Source organism: Leucoraja erinacea, chromosome 20 (assembly GCF_028641065.1).
Source record: "Leucoraja erinacea ecotype New England chromosome 20, Leri_hhj_1, whole genome shotgun sequence".
NCBI lineage: Eukaryota > Metazoa > Chordata > Chondrichthyes > Rajiformes > Rajidae > Leucoraja > Leucoraja erinaceus.
Genome location: NC_073396.1, coordinates 36,466,014 through 36,484,897, shown reverse-complemented (window position 1 = coordinate 36,484,897; position 18,884 = coordinate 36,466,014). Strand labels below are relative to the sequence as shown.

Sequence of the window (18,884 nt, the reverse complement as noted above, 5' to 3'; positions counted from 1 at the left end):
TCTACAACTGATCTTGGCATGGGAATAGTCAGAGGTAGGATACCAGGTGGTGTGGCTATTCTATGGAACAAGAAGCTTGACTCATCAGTAAATGTGATTTGGCTTGATGTTGACTGGTGCATTGCCATACACTTTGCTCACAACAACAAGGAATTTGTTATCCTGAATGTATATACACCCTATGAATGCCATCAGAATGAGGATGACTATTTAAATAGACTTGCTTTCATCTATTCTTTCATTTAAAGCAATAATTATTGTAGTGTATATGTCATTGGGGATATGAATGCAGATATCTCAGATAGGAACTTATTATTTGCCAATCATATGGCTCAGTTCTGTCAAGATAATAATTTAATATTGTCAAGCAAAGTGTTTTTACCTACAGATATACTTATATTAGTGAGGCTTGGCACACCACATCATGGCTGGACCACTGTATTAGTACAGCTGATGCACATGCCTCATTGGGTGTATGAGCATTCTGTACAGGGCAGCAATGACTGATCATATACCTGTTGCTATGACAATAAATGTTGAACACATACCTGTGGTATCCAGAGATAGAAATAGCTTTAATACAGAAAAACTGGACTGGTCAACGTTTACAAAGGAAGACATCCTAGCCTATTATGCCCATACAGATAAATCCTTAAGCAATATTCATCTACCTAAAGATACAATAATATGTAGTAATGTTAATTGTAAAGATATGAAGCATAGGAGAAATATCTGCTCCAGGTATAATGATATAGTAAGCGCTTTATATGTAGGCAGGAAGCCCTACTGCAAGCATAAAAATAAGACACGCAACATCAGGCCTGGCTGGAATAAGTATGTAGCCGAGTATCATACTGAAGCCCGTGAAGCCACAAAATTATGGGCTATGGCAGGTAGACCCAGACAGGGGCCTGTGTTTGAGCACAAGAAGCTCACTAATGCAAGGTATAAGTATGCTGTTCGCTTCATCTGTGAAAATGAGCAAGCTATGACGGCTGATTCCATGGCTAAGAAGCTGCTAAGTAACAATGCTACAGATTTTTGGAAGGAAGTGAGAGCTCTTAACAGTTGCAAAATATCTCTACCATGCACTGTAGATGGAATCTCCAGCACAGCTAATATCGCGGAGTTATGGCGACAAAATTATAGTACTTTATTCAACTGTGTCCAAGGTGACTTGTATAGGGTGGACACTATTGAGAGTAATGACTCGATGGCGATTATGTCACATGAGGTGTATCATGCCATGAACAAGCTGTTCAACAACAAAGCAAGTGGCTTGGATCACATTTCTGCTGAACATCTTAAGTATGCGAGTATGAGGATAGCTCCTCTCCTTGCTATTTGTTTTATTGGCTTTATGATTCATGGCTTGTTACCAGACTAAATGTTGTCTGTCCTGTTAGTGCCAGGCATTAAGGACAAAGCTGGTAAAGTAGGCAGCCTAAATAATTACAGGCCTATAGCTTTAGCCAGCATATTGTCAAACGTTTTAGGAAGAGTTCTGCTGGATAGAATAAATGGGTTTGTTAACTCCACAGATAACCAGTTTGGCTTTAAAGCTAAACATGGCACTGACTTATGCATATATGCCCTAAAGGAGATTGTAAACAAATATAGAAGCAAAAACTCTTCAATCCTTATGTGCTTTATTGATGCTTCCGAAGCCTTTGACCGTTTTAATCACAGAAAGCTGTTTGGTAAAATGAGTCAAAGAGGGGTACATGAATACATTGTTAGAATTCTGGCCTACTGGTATGCCCACCAGACTACGCAAATAAAATGGGGCAATAGGGTCTCAGCCCCATTTGGGGTTAGCAATGGTGTTAGACAAGGGGGAATTTTGTCCCCAGTCCTTTTTAATCTATATATTGATGATCTGTCTAAATAATTGAAAGCCTGTGACACTGGGTGCATGATTGATAATATTTTAGTGAACCATATTATGTATGCAGATGATCTTGTGGTCTTTAGTCCATCTAGCGCTGGTCTCCAGCAGCTCCTTACTATATGTTCTGTGTATGGTGTGGAACATGACATTAAATATAATGTTAGTAAGAGTGCTGTTATGATCTGTAGAACCAAAGAGGATAAATGTCTAAAATTTCCTGATTTTAAATTGTCTGACAATAATCTTAGTGTCTGTAATAAGGTAAGATAGCTAGGGCATATTATTACAGAACAAATGACAGATGATGAGGATATTTATAGGCAACGACGCATGCTGTATGTACAGGCGAATATTCTCTTGCGTAAATTTGGTGCGTGTGCAGATGTGGTGAAGATGTCGCTATTTAGAGCATACTGCACACCACTCTACACTGCGCATCTGTGGTCGAACAATGGAAAGACAAGTTTGCAGAGACTAAACGTGGCATATAACGATGCCATGAGAACACTGCTAAGGCAACCTAGATGGTTTAGTGCCAGTAATATGTTTGTGGCTGCAGGAGTCAGTACTTTTGAAGCTATCCTAAGAAATCACATGTATAAATTCATTTGCAGGATAAATGACTCTAAAAATGTAATTATTGAGGCCTTGTCAAACATAAGGGTTAGCACTACACGCTACGAATCCCAGCTGTGGAGACACTGGTATCGTTGTCTCGTTGTAGGACATTGATCATTCTTTTAACCTGGATTTTTAACTTATGTATTGTGTTTTTAAAAATATATAATTTATGATGCTTTTATGTGATATACTAAGATTTTATATGTACTTTATGATATTTAATATGCAATGCTTTTTTTAATGTAATGTTGCCCCTTGTCTGGACCTTGAGTCCGTAATAAAGTTTATTAGTATTATTATTTATGTATAGTTAATCTCATTAGCACGTTAGTTACTTTGTTGATATTGATATATCCAATAAGACCATTGCACGGTTTAAGTACGTGGGTAAGTGGGAAAAGGCATTTGTAAGTTATTCATATTTAGGCTTCAGTGAGATGCAGTAGCATTTGTCTAATTATTTAATTCATGATTACATGAAGGCTGTTGTAAGGAGTTATTATTCCGATAGCATTTATTCCAGAAGCAACTTTAATGGTAGACTATGTGTCTGCCAAATAGGCTTTTCCTCCCTTCAACAGGTTTTTCCTACGCTCCTCAAAAATGTGGGGGAAGGTAAGAAAAGCCTACCCAGCAGATACAGAGTCTACCATTTAAGCCCAGTACACATTTGGTGGCAGTGTATGACCAGTGATTGAATTTCTTGGAGGCAACACAGAAGGGCGCCGGGGGGAGTGCATTTGATATAATGTACGTAGATTTTAATGCATCATTTTATGAAGTTCCACAGATCAGCAAAGCAAGGCTGAAGGAACCCAAACAGGGGAAGGCTGGATTCAAAATTAACTCAATAGCAGACAATAAAAAGTAACATTCAAGTGGAGTTTTAGCAACTGAACAACTGTAGGCAGAAGGCATCGGCAGGGGTTAGTGCCAGGTCTAATAAAGAATTATTCACATGAAAGATGTACTAAATATCCTGCCTGATCAGTTAAGTGCCTCCAACATTTTAATGGGCCTGTCGCACTTAGGCGATTTTTCAGGCGACTGCCAGCAACTGTTGCAAACACATCGCAAAGGCGGGGGCCAGGGGAAGCGGGGAGAGCGCTGTCTGAAATTCACACGGTGCAAAGGCAAGGTGATACAGACACACACCGCGATGAACAGGAAAGTTGGCGCTGTAATTAAGACGGCTAGCACAGTGTACCGTAGTCCTTTAAAAGAGGGGGGGGGGGGGGGGGGGGGGGGGGGGGGAAGAGTGAGAAGGAGTGGAGTCAACTTTTAAGAAGCCAGACAACTTTTAATAAGCCAGAGATACACAGCTGTGAAGTTCGGAGGACATTTAACATTACTGGTCGGTTATCCTTGGTTCTGAAAACTACTGCTTATGTTTTTTTCCACAATGAGCAAATGAAATTCACCGGTCAGCATTGGCTACAACCTACAATAATCTAAGAGAACTTTCGACCTCCTGGCAACTCACTAGGAGCTCCTTGCGACCCACCTACGGCACGAGAATTCTTGCTACTCTCCATGGCGGCTTCATGCTAGTCGCCGCTAATTTTTCAACATGTTGAAAAATTCACAGCGACCATAATGAGGCCGCGACTAGTTCCCAGAATGCAGGAACTCCTCACAACCATGAAGGCGACTCCCCGGCAACCACCTGCGAACATGTGGCGACCAAGTGGCGACAACATGGCGGGGACTGGCAGGAGTCCAGCCAAAAACTAGTTGTACACAGGTTGTGTACGTGTTTAATCTTCAGACGTGTTTAATCTTCTACATACAGCTCCCTACTCCTCAGCTGACATGGGCGTTGCCCGGCCTTAAATCACATCTCAGATAACAACCCCGTGACTCGCGCCTCCCCCACCTAAACGGCGCCCTCTAGACCCGATGGCTCGCCGTGTCCTTGGGTTGCTATCAGGTGCCGCCACATGACCCCCCCCCCCCCCCCCAGAACCAGAGGCACCAAACTGCACAGGACGTCGCACGAGGCGGCCCGAACACGTAGATACAATCCCGCGCCCTAGTGGCTTGCTCGGTTAGGGAGAATCTTCGGAATTCCGGGACGGCGGACGCCCGCGACGGGGCGGTTGAGCCACATGGACAGGCTCGCTCAGGTCCAAGTGGGCCGGCTTGCAAGCGAGCCACAGACACTGTTTCACACCTGCCTTCCAAGCCAGAGATCGCGTTGCGGTACGTCGGCATCTCATCGTCCGCCAGCTGGGCCGCCGCCAAGTCGGCGTAATCTATCCCTGAGGCCGGGTTAAGCACGGCTGCAATTGTTGGACGGGACAAAACATCCGCCACGAGGTTGCATTTCCCAGCGATGCGCCGGACGTCTGTTGTATACAGCCGCCAGCTGGTGCTGCTGACGGGCGGACCAAGGATCCGAAACCTTCGCAAACGCAAATGTGAGGGGCTTGTGGTCCGTGATGGCTACGAAGGAACGGCCCTCGAGGAAGTAACGGAAGTGCCGCACTGCGAGGTGTAAGGCGAGTAACTCCCAGTCGAAAGCGTTGTAGCGCTGCACCGCAACAATCAGGTGCCGGATAAAGAAGGCGAGAGGTCGCCAACGGCCGTTAACGGACTGTTCCAAAACACCGCCGACCGAAGTCCGAGGCATCCACGGTAAGGGCTGTGGGGGTGTCGGCCGACAGATGCACGAGCATAGTCACCCGATCAAGGCCTCCTTCGTCCCTTCAAAGGCTGCCATGGCGACAGCGTTCCACTGTATCTGCCACTGCTTGCCCGTCAGTAACTGAAAAAGTGTCCGCAAAAGTTCGGCAGCCGCAGGAACGACCCGGTGGTAAAATGTGACCATCCCTACGAACTCCCGGAGGCCACGTGTCGTAGCAGGCCGCGGGAACTGGCGGATTACCTCAACTCTGTCCAGAGAGGCACTGCTCCGTGCCGTGTCACATGATGCCCCAGGAAGTTGATGGCCCAAAGGCCGAATTGGCACTTAGGGTTAATTACAAGGCCATGGTCACTGAGGCGCTGGAAGAGTAGGCGCAGGTGGGCGCAGTATTCATCTCACGAGTGACTTGCCACGAGGATGTCGTCCAAGTAGACGAACAGGAAGTCGAGCTCGCGCATCACGGTGTCCATCAGGCGCTGAAAAGCCTGCGCGGCATTCTTGAGGCCGACGGGCATCCGCACGAACTCGAACAACCCGAACGGTGTGATAATTGCCGTCTTGGGGACATCCTCCAGTTGCACGGGGATCTGGTGGTATTCCCGGACTAGGTCGATCTTAGAGAAGAACCTAGCCCCAGCCAGATGGGCTGAGAAGTCCTGTGTATTTTCCCACGACTGGCAGGCTATCCAGGTAAGGAATGACCCGACCGGCCGTCTGCTGGTCAAGGGCGCTTACCACATAGTGATAGCGAGTCTCGTCAGCTGTAACGCCGCGGATGTGAAATTGGGATTCGGCCTGTCGGAACCAAATCCTCGGCTGCGAGGTCCAAAATGTTGGCAGCTTCAGGGAGACCGTGTTGACTTTGGCCTCGTCGGCCTTGTAGGCGGCAGTGGCAGATTGCATTTTTCTTTTAAAATTTCCCTTCCAGGATTACACTCCTGGGCGTCTGGGGTCACCAATGTGGCGGGGACTGGCAGGAGTCCAGCCAAAAACTAGTCGGACACTGGTTGTGTGCTCTAGACGTGTTTAATCTTCTACATACAGCTCCCTACTCCTAAACTGACACGGGTGTTGCCCGGCCTTAAATCATAACTCAGATAACAACCCCGTGACTCGCGTCTCCCCCACCTAGATGCCGCCCTCTAGAGCTGATGGTTCGTCGTGACCTTGGGTTACTATCATGTTCCGCCGCACAGTCGCCTAAAAAGTCACCTAAGTGGGACAGGCCCATAAGTTTATATTTCAGAGTTTGAATATCCATGCGTTTCATGGTGTATTTTATGGCAATGATTTGGGTTTAAACACAAGACCCATAGCAGAGTGTAGGAAATACACTGTGTCATGGGTTCAGGATGTCATGAACAGCTAGTTCCGAAAAAATAGCAATGTCACAATAACCAGATTAATTTGTTTCATGTGCAATCAAAAATGTAATCGGCAAGGACATTCTAGCCAATCTCTAGATTAAATAGTGTTAAGAACCTTTTACATTTCATTTGAGATCTAGTTAAATATTTCACCAAAATACGTGCATTCCTATACAAGCCCACACTGGAGCAACCTAAATGTTTGTGTTCCAATTTCTCCTGTGGTAAATAAGCCCAGTTGTTCCTTCAAGTTCAGAAGCTAGTGTGCTACCAACCAAAGCATGCTAGCTCAAATAAAGCTCCAGATTAGTGGCATTCCATATACATGCTCGTCAATGTTTGATTCTATGTGATTGGATCAGACGATGAATAAATTTAAATGACTACATGATGCTGAGAACCATGTTATATTATAGACATCCAAGGATTCAATTCTTAATGCCATCCAACTTTTAAACAGAAATAATGGCAGAGCTGAGTAACTCAGCGGGTCAGGCAGCATCTCTGGAGAACATGGATAGGCGACATTTTGTGACAGGACTCTTCTTTAGACCGATTGTGAGGAGCGGGGGAATAAAGTGGAATGGTGGATATGGGAAAAGGGGTCGTCACTGGAAGGTGAGAATTCCTTACCAGAGAAAATGGGCCCGAGACCGAGGCGAAAGTCATGATGGGCACGGAGGTCACGAGGTGTGGGGGTAAGGCAGCTGGTGAGATCTGTCCATTCTGCATTGGAAAGAGGGAGGTCAGGTGAGGTTGTGAAAACCGAACCTCAGGGCCGAGGGAGGAGCTGAAGGGTGGTATAAAGGTGGTAGAAATACGTTGATTAAAAGCTCCATTTACATAAAAATCCAAAGAAAGAATACATCCAATTTTATTTATCGAGTTTATACACTTTTGTTAATTTGTAGATTTTTTTACCCAGAAATAAATACATTTCTAGGTCGTTTTTTTTTCCATTTACATTGCAGTCAGTAATTGAACCTCAACAGTTTGAGATCAGTCTAACAATAGTAAGAAAAAAAAATCCCTGACTTTTTTTTTTAAAAAGTTAAAATTTGCACAATCCACAAATTGTACTTTACTCACCAGAAATGGTGCACAGACCCAAGTGAATGTAGACACAGCTGCAAGATAGGCAGCCCTTTTGAGCACTTTGAGCTCATTCTCTCTAATGTCCAGCACCTTTTCCTTAAATGCCAGCTCCCAGGCATATAGCTTAATAACTTTTATTCCATTTAGAACTTCATTCATCAGTTTGATACGGTTGTCTTTTTCCTTCATCTGCGTCACCTGCAATTTAAAAAAAAGACCATCTAATTGTTCAACTTTCATTTTCTTCATTTGCAGGAACTATCCAACCAATTTTAACTAATTCATATATGAAGGCAATAATAACTTGGATTTCCAAGCTGTTATTCATAACCAAAATAGGAACTACAGCAATCTGCGGTGTGTATGCTCCCCATGGTGGCTGACAGGAGAGGTTGGGAGAAGTGAAGCCAATTTACTTATTATAGTATAATTAAAATTGAAGGTGGCTTTATTATACCAGAAAACAACAAGGCATCTCAGCCCCCCACAAACATTAAAATGTTATGGCCCAGTTTTCCAGAGCCTCTTTACTCAATGTACTTTGAGACAAGGGAGATAAGACTACTTGCTCCGTCTCTAAACTGTTGTTGCCACAAGCTAATTACTTTTCTGCTGAAAAGCTAAACTTTGGGGCAAAACTTACATCGTGATATTGCAGATCTGTGCATCCAATTATATTATATTTCCTAAGAGAATATACAACAATTCTAAATAAATTAGACTTTTGTTTTTGCATTGTTGATCCTAAAATTCCTCTGTCAATTCGGGCCTGTTCAGAAGATGTAGGACAGCACAAGAGTGTGATTCAGCTGAACAACAACTCAAAGGAATGTATAACGCTACTCCATCAATCCTTGTGTGCTGTCATTTCTCCAATGTTTCACAGACTATTTAAAAATGCAGCATCTTTTTTATCACGAGTGGGCTTTGAAACCTATTAAGCAGGTTTTTTGAAGAGTCTGACGTAGACAAGAAAAATAGAAAATTGGCTTCTTACCTAACTTTTTTTAAGAGATGCATTCTCCATTCAGAATAGGGAGCTATTAAGAAAGTTGGGCATCTTACAAGAATTCAATGGTTTATTTTACCTTTCAATCACAAATTGCACTGCACATTTCAGTTACCACTCTGATTATCATTGTTTTTCTAATGTTTCACATCAACCTTTTCAATTTTTGAAATTAATTGTCAAATTAGAAGCCACTGGTTGGTCAGTTCTTTTCAATTAAATTAAAATGCACTGGCCTTGGATGGCAGTTGTTCAATCATAAACTGGAGGAAAAGGAAGACGAAGAAGGAGAAACCTGTACCTTCTACTCGATGGCAGTGGAGAGATCAGTGTGTGGCCTTAATGCAGGTATAAGAGAACTCTCAGCATCTAGTCTGGGGTGGAAGATTGCAACCTTCACGTGGTCCGCCCTGTTTCGACTAATGCAATCAACTCGACGTGCACAAACGGAAAATCAAATAGAACAAGTTGTCCAACAACTTTAGGTTGTGCACGCCACACAAAAGAAGAAGAAGCATCTAGTCTTTCCATCACCTTTGGAAACTTTTATTGCTGTTTATCAACATGAGGACCAAAGTTGTGCCAATGAAATTCAAATAAATCATTATGAGACTGAGAAACAAGAAGAAAACTGTTTGAGACATCAGCCAAACCTTAGGCTTACCAAAATCAATTGTTTGGAACACCTTTAAGAAGAAAGAGAGCACTGGTGAGCTTACTAATCGTAAAGGGACTGGCAGATCAAGGAAGACCTCCACAGCTGATGACAGAAGAATTCTCTCTATAATAAAGAAAAAAACCCAAACACCTGTCCGACAGATCAGAAACACTCTTCAGGAGTCAGGTGTGGATTTGTCCGCAGAAGACTTCATGAACAGAAATACAGAGGCTAACCAGTGGTTTGCAAGATGCAAACCACTGGTTAGCCGCAATAATAGGATGGTCAGGTTATAGTTTGCCAATAAGTACTTAAAAGAGCAACCACAGTTCTAGAAAAGGGTTATGGATAGATGAGACGAAGATTAACATATCAGAGTGATGGCAAGAGCAAAGTATGGAGGAGAGATGGAACAGCGCACGATATAAAGCATAGCTCCTCATCTGTGAAACACGGTGTTGGGGGTGTTATGGCATGGGCATGTATTGCTGCTGAAAGTACTGGCTTCCTTATCTTCCTTGATGATACAACTGATGATGGTAGGAGCATAATGAATGCTGAAGTGTACACACATCCTGTCTGCTCAAGTGCAAACAAATGCATCAAAACACATTGGCTGACATTTCATTCTACCTCATTCCAGCCCTCTGCACAGTGGGTGGCCCAGTCAATATTAAGGAAGTTGAAATCTCCCACTAATACTACCCTATTGTTCTTACAGCTCCCTGCACTTCACCTCTAATTCTTGCTGCCTAATGGAGGTGGGGCAATTTGTTTGCAATACAGTCCCATCCAAGGGATCAAACCTGTCCTCTTTCCAATTCCACCATATAGCCTCACTGAACAATTAACCAAAGAATATTCTCGGGAAGCAATGATCTAACTTGGTAAAAAGGGCAACCCCTCCCCTCTCCCGTACCTCCAGCATGTCTGCAGCATCTGTACCCTGACACACTGAGCTGCCACCCCTACTATTCTCTCAGCCATGTTTCTGTTATGGCTCTTGTATCCCAATCCACACCCTGAACTTGTCCACCTCTTAAGCCTCTTGCGTTTAAATTAATGCATTTTAGACCACCGTCTCTTTGACTTACACCTTGTTATCCTATCTATTCTAACTTATTTTATTTGTCTACCTTATTTGCCAAAAAAATCTCATCCTTTTCTGCTCTTGTCCCTTTTCTGTTTTTAAACACACTTAGTCATTTTAATTTAAACCAAAGATATTAGATGAGGTCCTCTAGTATCTTTGGTTTAAACCCTTCCAAGTGACACAAGGAAATCTCCCACCCAGGATAGTGGTTGTCCTCCAGTTCAGATGCAACCCTTCCCTCTTGTACAGGTCATCTGTGTCCCATATAAAATGGAAATACTCCAAGAACCTGAATCCCTGCACCAGCATTTCAACTAAGCTTGGCCTATTTTTTTGGCCTCACTAGCACATGGCACAGAAAGAATCCAGCAGGTTACTACCCTAGAGATCCTGCTTTTTAAACTTCTTTCCGAACTGTGCTCATCATTTTTTCTACCTGCGTCGTTGGTACAAATGTGCATAATGAACTCAGCTGCTCACCCTCCCACACCACCCTTGAAAATGTTCTGCAACTCTTAAGTGACATCTTTGACCCTGGAACCTAAGAGGCAATACACCATCTTACAATTGGTACTATATTAGAAAAAAATTTGAATATAAAATGTCCATATATTCCAAAAAGTGGACATTGGCTTCCGTAGTGATAGCACACAGAAACGTTGATAATGGTTTGTTAACTCTGAGCTTAACTATAAAATTAAAGCCGTCTCACAATACTAAGCAGAGATTACCTAGTGCAGTCTCACTGGTATTGGAAAAGATGCAACATCTACATAACTAAAAGTCTCATCTTGACCACTTCCTGTCTGTGCTGTATATTAATTTTAGAAAATACACTACCAAAAATGGCTATGATTTTTGGCCACTTTACTCAGTCCTCCTGAGGCAGCCCCGAGGATATTTCCTATCGATGACAAATACAAAAGTTATGAATGTTTAAAAAATCTTGAGATCAGCTGATTGGTTCTCTCGCCTGTCGATCACCATGATGAAGGTAATGCCCCTTCTGGGGGGGGCAGAACTATAAAACCCTGGATGCCTGGACACGAGTCAGTCACTCTGGAAGATTGCGAGGGAGAGGCCACAACTGTGAGTCTGCAAAGTACTTGCAATAAATAATTTGTTAGCCCTTCATGAAAATGAGATGAGTTGTTAGGCCTGCCCTGTGCTTGAAACTGAAATGCCAATAGAAATGAAATGAAAATGAGATGAGTTATTTGGCCTGCCCTGTGCTTGAAACTGAAATGGCAATGGAAATGAAATGAAAATGATTAATGTTTAAGAAGACACTGCAGATGCTGGAAAATCAAACGTAAACAAAAGTGCTGGAGAAACTCAGCGGATGCGGCAGCATCTATGGAGCGAAGGAAATAGGCAACGTTTCGGGCCGAAACCCTTCTTCAGACTGATGTGGAGGGGGGGGGGGGGGGGGGGGGGGGGGCGGGAAGAAGAAATGAAGAGGAGGAGCCTGAGGGCTGAGGGAGAGCTGAGAAGGGGAGGAGACAATAAGGGCTACCGGAAATTGGAGAAGTCAATGTTTATGCCGCTGGGGTATAAGCTGCCCAAGCGAAATATGAGGTGATGAGTTGTTTATCCTGCCCTGTGCTTGAAACTGAAATGGAAATGGAATTGAAATTAGTTGTTTGGCCTGCCTGAAACAACTCATTTCGGCCCACAAGGCCCCTATTAGCCGAGAAACCAGTTCCTTTTGCCCATAAATGCCCGGATTAGCCCAGGAGGAGCATTTTCGCTCAAAAGGCCCGTACCGGGCCAGAAAAAGTCCAGAAAAAGTGCTTTTCACTGAGATTTCACTCACATTAAAAAAAAAAAAAATGTAAAGTCACTTCAGCCTATCAGGCCTGTAGTAGCCCAGGAGGAGTCCCTTCGGCCCATCAGTAAGTATTCCTCCTGCAAGTATTAAACCTCACCCCAGTATTTTACTCCCTCCCTTCATTGGCTCCCTGCGAGATCCAGGCCAGGATCGACTTTCCTCCTTCATTGCTGTGATCAGCAGAAATAGATGAAAAATGTCTAAAATTGATTCTCCACCCTCTCCCCCTTCTCTCTCACAGAGTCTCACACCTGTTTTGGGCAGAATTTCTGGTAGTTTCTGAACTGCCAGCCCACCAGCCCTGAGTGACTGAACTGCCAGCCCTCTAGGCCTGAGTGACTGAGCTGCCAGCCCACCAGGCCTGAGTGGCTGAGGTGCCAAACCACCAGGCCTGAGTGACTGAGCTGCCAGCCCAAGAATCCATTCGGCCCACAATGTCCATACTAGCCCTCTGGAAACCAGTCCCTTTGGTCGAACGTGGGACCGAACGGTTCCACTTAGTCTAGTAAATACATTATTAACAAAAGAAATGAGGAATCAAACTATTGTTTTATTTCGGAGTCACGTGAGGGACTCCATGAAGAGCCCGCTAGTCCGCATGCGCATCATTACGCTACACGCATTGCACGAGTCATTTCGATGGAGGAAGGACGTTCCTCCTAAACAGCTAGTGTATAAAACCAACGAAGACAGGTAAGAGATCTACGTTTTTCTTACCTCTAGGATGGACAGAAGACGAACCAAAGCTGCAAAAACGCTGGCGGGGGAGAGCCGTGCAGGAACGTGCAGGGCTGTCTCCATTGTCGGGAGCACCTGTGCCGGAGCTAGCCTCACCACCGGCGGGTGGAAAGGCTAAACGTAAAACCGACAGAGCCGTTCTTTCGGACGACTCGGATTTCGAACAGCCCCACGCCACCTACGCTCAGGGGCCTGTGGGGCTGAAGAAATTGGAGGAGAGCAAGCGACCAGTGACCGAGATCACTGGAACGCGTTTGAGCTGCGGGACCAGCGACCGCGAGCGGTCAGCGCTCGAAAGCTCTGTATCGCGTTGGAGCGGCAGCTGGTCCAGGATAAGCCACAAGAGCCAGGTGCCCAAGAGCACTGGACGAAAATGGAGCGGCTGATGGAGGCAATACTCCAGAGGGGGTTCTGGCTCTACTGGGCAGACATTCAGCCCCTCTGCAGTACCTTATTCAGGGCTGTATTCGGCGTCTATTGCCTCCCAGGACAGCATAGCAGGGCAGATTTGGACTGACCCTGAACAGGAACTGATGGAAAACTCAGTGCAAGGGGTGAGTGGGAACTTACTTGAAATGGTGGCTCAATTCGCAAAACCAGAACTCACAGGGGATAATTTACCAGTCAGGTTAGCGGCAAGTATTAATTACATGTCCCTGAACCAGCTACAGGGACAAGCCCTAATTGACACCATGGGGCGTCACTTGCAACCTGGAAACTGTAAATCCCTTAATGTCCCAACCGTGAACGCATGTATTTGGAAGCATGTAGGAGCAAGCATCAGGACAAGGGATGTCTTGCAGCAAAAAGTACTTAAAACCTTCACCGCAGGGATAATAGCATTCACACGAACCCTGGATGAGGAAGATATGAATCAGCACCAGAAAGATACCCTGGCCCTCTTCTGCAATACCCAATATGAACGAAATAATATCAGAAAGAAGAGCATACAGCCGGTACTAGACCCAAAATTTGCAGGATTATGCAGAACAGAAACAACCACCGAAAAGACTTACCTGTTTGGAGGGGACCTACCAAAACAGGTAAAAGATTTGGACGAAGAATCCAAAGCCCTGGGAATCATAAAAGCAACCAAATGCCACCCCCAGAAGTACTACCCCTATGCACTCATGGGTCGCAAGGACTACTCCGGGGAACAGTCAAGGGCAAGACCAATCCAACAGCGGTCTTGTTTAGGACATGGCCCAGGCCGGCCCTCGTGGAAGATGCACCCATCTACAACACAAACCAAGACACCGGGGCCTCAACGTCCTCGGGGACAAGGGGAGAAATAAGACCACTGATAACCATAGAGGTAGGTAGGTCTGGTCCCTTACTTATTAACCAAAGCATGGGTGTTGGTGGCAGATTACACTTTTTTTCTGGATGCATGGTATAAGTTAACATCAGATACTTATATCCTAAACAGTATCCAGGGATACACGATAGAGTTCTTACCACCACGTAATTCTCCAGTCCAGCATGTACCGAACAGAGTGTTCAGGCTTAAGGGCAAAGATAAAGCAAAAGCACATGCTGAACTGCAGAGACTCCATAAAATGGGGATAATTGAACAAACCCAACACGAACCTTTAGAATTCGTGTCCAACATTTTTATTAAACATAAGAAAGATGGTGGTTGCCGCATCATCGTAGATTTGAGTAATTTGAATGTTTTTGTAAAATATATTCACTTCAAAATGGAAACCTTTGCTACTGCTAAACTATTAATCTCCAACGGTTACTACATGGCAAGCATTGATTTAAAAGATGCTTACTATTCAGTACCCATAACAGGTGACCACAGACGTTATTTGAAATTTAATTGGATGGATCAACTCTGGCAATACAGAGCCCTACCAAATGGACTTACTTCTGCACCCAAGTTATTTACTAAAATATTAAAACCAGCCTTAGCTTTCCTACGGGAAAATAAACACATTGTGATGACTTATTTGGATGATATATTGGGCAAAAGGGTGAAACAAGCAGAATTAACAATAACAGCCACCATGCAATTATTTGAAAGTCTAGGATTAATTATCCATCCAATTAAATCTAAATTGAAACCTTCAACAACAATGGATTTCTTGGGATTTACCATTAACTCAGTTCTTATGTCAGTGACTTTGCCACAAGACAAAGCAGTAGCCCTCGAGGAAGATTGCAGCAAAATCATTGACACAAGAAAACCATCTATTAGACAGGTGGCGAGAATGATTGGCAAGATAATAGCAGCTTTTCCAGCTGCACAATTCGGACCTTTATATTATCAGAATTTACAAAGGGCAAAAATAAGAGCTCTAAAATACAATGGAGGTCATTTTGATAGACCTATGGAACTACCAAAAGAAGCCATATTAGAACTACAATGGTGGAAAGAAAACATTAGGCATTGTTCCAATCCAATCATTAACAGCTATCCGTCTATCACACTACAAACGCTAGTGCTCTCAGATGGGGTGCCATGGATTCCATCACCAGCTGTGGTGGGAGATGGAATGAACAGGAATCATCATTACTACACACTTTGGGCATAAATTATTTAGAAATGTTTGGAGCTTTTCACGGCCTTAAGTCATATTGCTTAGGGTTATCTCACCAGCATGTGAGATTACAAATTGATAACACCACTGTGGTAGCATACATCAACCACATGGGTGGAAACAAGTCGACATCATGTGACAATCTGGCAAACAAGATCTGGCAATGGTGTATCCGCAGAGGAATTTGGATATCAGTTACCTACTTACCAGGTAGACAAAACTTAGTGGCAGACACCAGGTCGCGCAAATTCAATGAGAACATCGAATGGATGTTGGACAAAAAAGTATTTGCTGAAATTACAGCACGATACGGAACACCAGATGTCGATCTATTCACATCCAGGCTTAACCACCAAGTGCCAAAATATGTATCATGGGAACCAGACCCTGGGGCAGCAGCTACAGATGCTTTTTCACTGCATTGGGGGAAATTGTTCTTTTATGCATTCCCTCCCTTCTGCCTCATCAGTCGGGTACTAAGTAAGATAAGACAAGACTCTGCGTCTGGTATCTTAATAGTACCCGATTGGCCTACCAAACCATGGTTCCCAGTGGTACAGGAGATGATATTAGAACCTCACATCACCATTCAACACAGACCGGATCTACTGGTAAATCCAGCAACTAGGACAAGTCATCCTTGTCATCGTCACATTAACGTTTTGGTTTGTAGAGTCTGAAAGCTCCTTTATTACACCTGGGCTTAACAACGAGAGCTATGAACATGATCGCTGGAGCCCAACGAGAGTCAACAAAAAATCAATACCTAGTATATATCAGAAAATGGCACAGGTATTGCAACCAGAACAACATTATCCACAGACCTACGAACATTCAACCGGTATTGGAATTTCTGGTAAATTTACACCATGACGAACGACTTACGTACAGCGCCATCAACTGTGCCAGAAGTGCCCTGTCTACCTACCTCTGGAGAGAAACGGAACGACAGCCTGTGGGGTCACACCCTTTGGTAACCAAGCTCATGAGGGGCATATTCAATGCTAACCCTCCTAAGGCCAGATACTCCCATATATGGGACGTTGGCATCGTTCTGAATCTACTAAGGAACTGGACTCCAGCCACTAGCCTGTCATTACAGACTTTGACCTTAAAAACGGTCAAGCTGATGGCATTGGTCACAGCACAAAGGGCGCACTCCCTACACAAATTGAGGCTGGATAACATGACCAGTTCGCAGGGAAATTTACATTTTTACATCCAGGAACTGGTAAAACAGAACAGACAGGGGTCGGCAGGCCTAAAAGTGATTTTCAATAACTACCCTGCAGATGAGCGACTGTGTGTGGTAACACATCTAAAAGAATACATTAAACAAACCAAAACCATCAGAGGCACAGAAAAGGCACTGCTCATTAGCCACAGACAGCCTCATAAACGAATAACAAAACAGACCATTTCCAAATGGATAAAACAAGTACTTACTAAAGCAGGTATAGATACTAATTGTTTTAAATCTCACTCCACCAGGGCTGCAGCTACGTCGGCAGCATACAAGTTGGATGTTCCATTGGATCAGATCCTCAAGACGGCAGGATAGTCATCAGAAGGAACTTTCCGTAAATTTTATAATAAACTAGTGGAGGAAACTGGAACTTTTTCAAAAACTATTTTAAGTTCTGTAATATAATTTGTCCCCATGAATATACGGGGTTTTATGATTTCTTTTGTTAATAAATTTGTTTGTTGCATCTACATACCGTATGGATGTCGAATATATTTCTCCCCTATACCAAGGCAGATGTGTGTCATGGACTCGTCCACGGCAAGAATCACAGAGCTTTGAAATCTTCATGGAGTCCCTCACGTGACTCCGAAGTAAAATAGTAAGATTAAACGAGAACTTACCAGTTCGAAGTTTGATCTGTATTTTATGAGGAGTAACGTTGAGGGAATACATGCCCTCCGCTCCCACCCTGGATCATAAACTTGACTGGTATCTTTTTTCTCTAATCTTACTATGTTTAAGTCATTACAGGTATCTGTGATTCACACCGGTGCTTTGAAGAATGATGCGCATGCGGACTAGCGGGCTCTTCATGTATTCCCTCAACGTTACTCCTCATAAAATACAGATCAAACTTCGAACTGGTAAGTTCTCGTTTAATCTTACTATTTTTGGCTTATTTAAATAAAATATTTCAAAAGGCAATGTTTCAAATAATCTTTAAATTTGTACAAAATTTGTTTTGAAGACATAACATTCATAAGTACACAGGACAATATTGTATGTAATCACAGATTAGTATCTTGGAAGTTAATTTTCAATTCGTAATTTTACTGGCTTATCTTGCAGAACCCAGGAATATTACAAACAATGCAAATTAAAAATAGGTTACTGGCTATTGAACGTAATCAAAGTTTAACATACCTGGAGGGTTTTTGTCTTCATTGCGATGACACTATTGATAGGGACCAACAGAATCATGACAGCCACGCCAGCTAACACCGAGGGACCCAGATTCTAAACAAGTGCAAAAACATTTAGAGTTTACAAACTATTACTGAAAGTTACCAATCTTTCACTAAATTATATAATGAGAATATTACAACCATTATACACAAGTCGGTTTGTGGCAACTACATCTATGCCTCAAGATGGATAAAATATATATTAGAAATAAAGGAACTATATGTGCTAGAATCCTCAGCAAAACACACGGTGCTGAAGGAACTCAACGAGTTAGGCAACATGCATCGAGTGAACGAACAATGTTTTGGGTTGGATCCCTTCCTCAGACTGATAAATCTGTGAGAAAGCTGGAAGAGAAAAGGTTGGCCTGCCAAGTGGTGTGGATGCAGGGAAACGGGGTTTCATTGGCAGGTGAGTGGAGCAAGTGACAAAGGTGAGAGGGAAAAGGGAACAAAATTGTGTCAGATAAGGAGTCAACTATAAAGCAAGGGGAAGGAAGGGGGGGGGGGGAATGGGAAATGAGCGTATGGTGGAGGGGAAGGGAGCAGGGTGGCTGAGGGGAGGGACGACGTTTTGAGAAGTTCTGAGGAAGTCTTAAGATTTGAAAGATTAACAGTTTCACTTTCCACCAATCAGTCTGTCCTGGGTTTTTCCATGATTTTAGTTTTTGTTTCACATTTCTAATGATTTTCTTCACTAACAGAAATCTTATTCTTTTAATTTGAACTCATCCCTGTAAGCTACTGATAAACCCATTACAAGGTTTTAACAAATGTTTAAGAAAGAACTGCAGATGCTGGAAAAATCGAAGGTAGACAAAAATGCAGGAGAAGCTCAGCGGGTGAGGCAACATCTATGGAGAGAAGGAATAGGCGACGTTTCGGGTCCAGACCCTTCTTCAATCTCTCGACCCAAAACGTTACCTATTCCTTCTCCCCATAGATGCTGCCTCAC

General features: G+C 43.6%; 1 protein-coding gene across 2 annotated transcripts in view; it reads right to left on the bottom strand.

Moving 5' to 3' along the window:
* abcc1 (ATP-binding cassette, sub-family C (CFTR/MRP), member 1) overlaps positions 1-18,884 on the bottom strand; it is a 169,919-nt gene that overhangs the window by 76,911 nt on the left and 74,124 nt on the right. For both annotated transcript variants that reach the window (XM_055651875.1, XM_055651876.1), the window contains 2 exons: positions 17,889-17,981; positions 7,616-7,819 (listed from right to left, as the gene is read on the bottom strand). In XM_055651875.1, the coding sequence (XP_055507850.1) occupies positions 7,616-7,819; positions 17,889-17,981 (297 nt within the window). The remainder of the gene's footprint in view (positions 1-7,615; positions 7,820-17,888; positions 17,982-18,884) is intronic.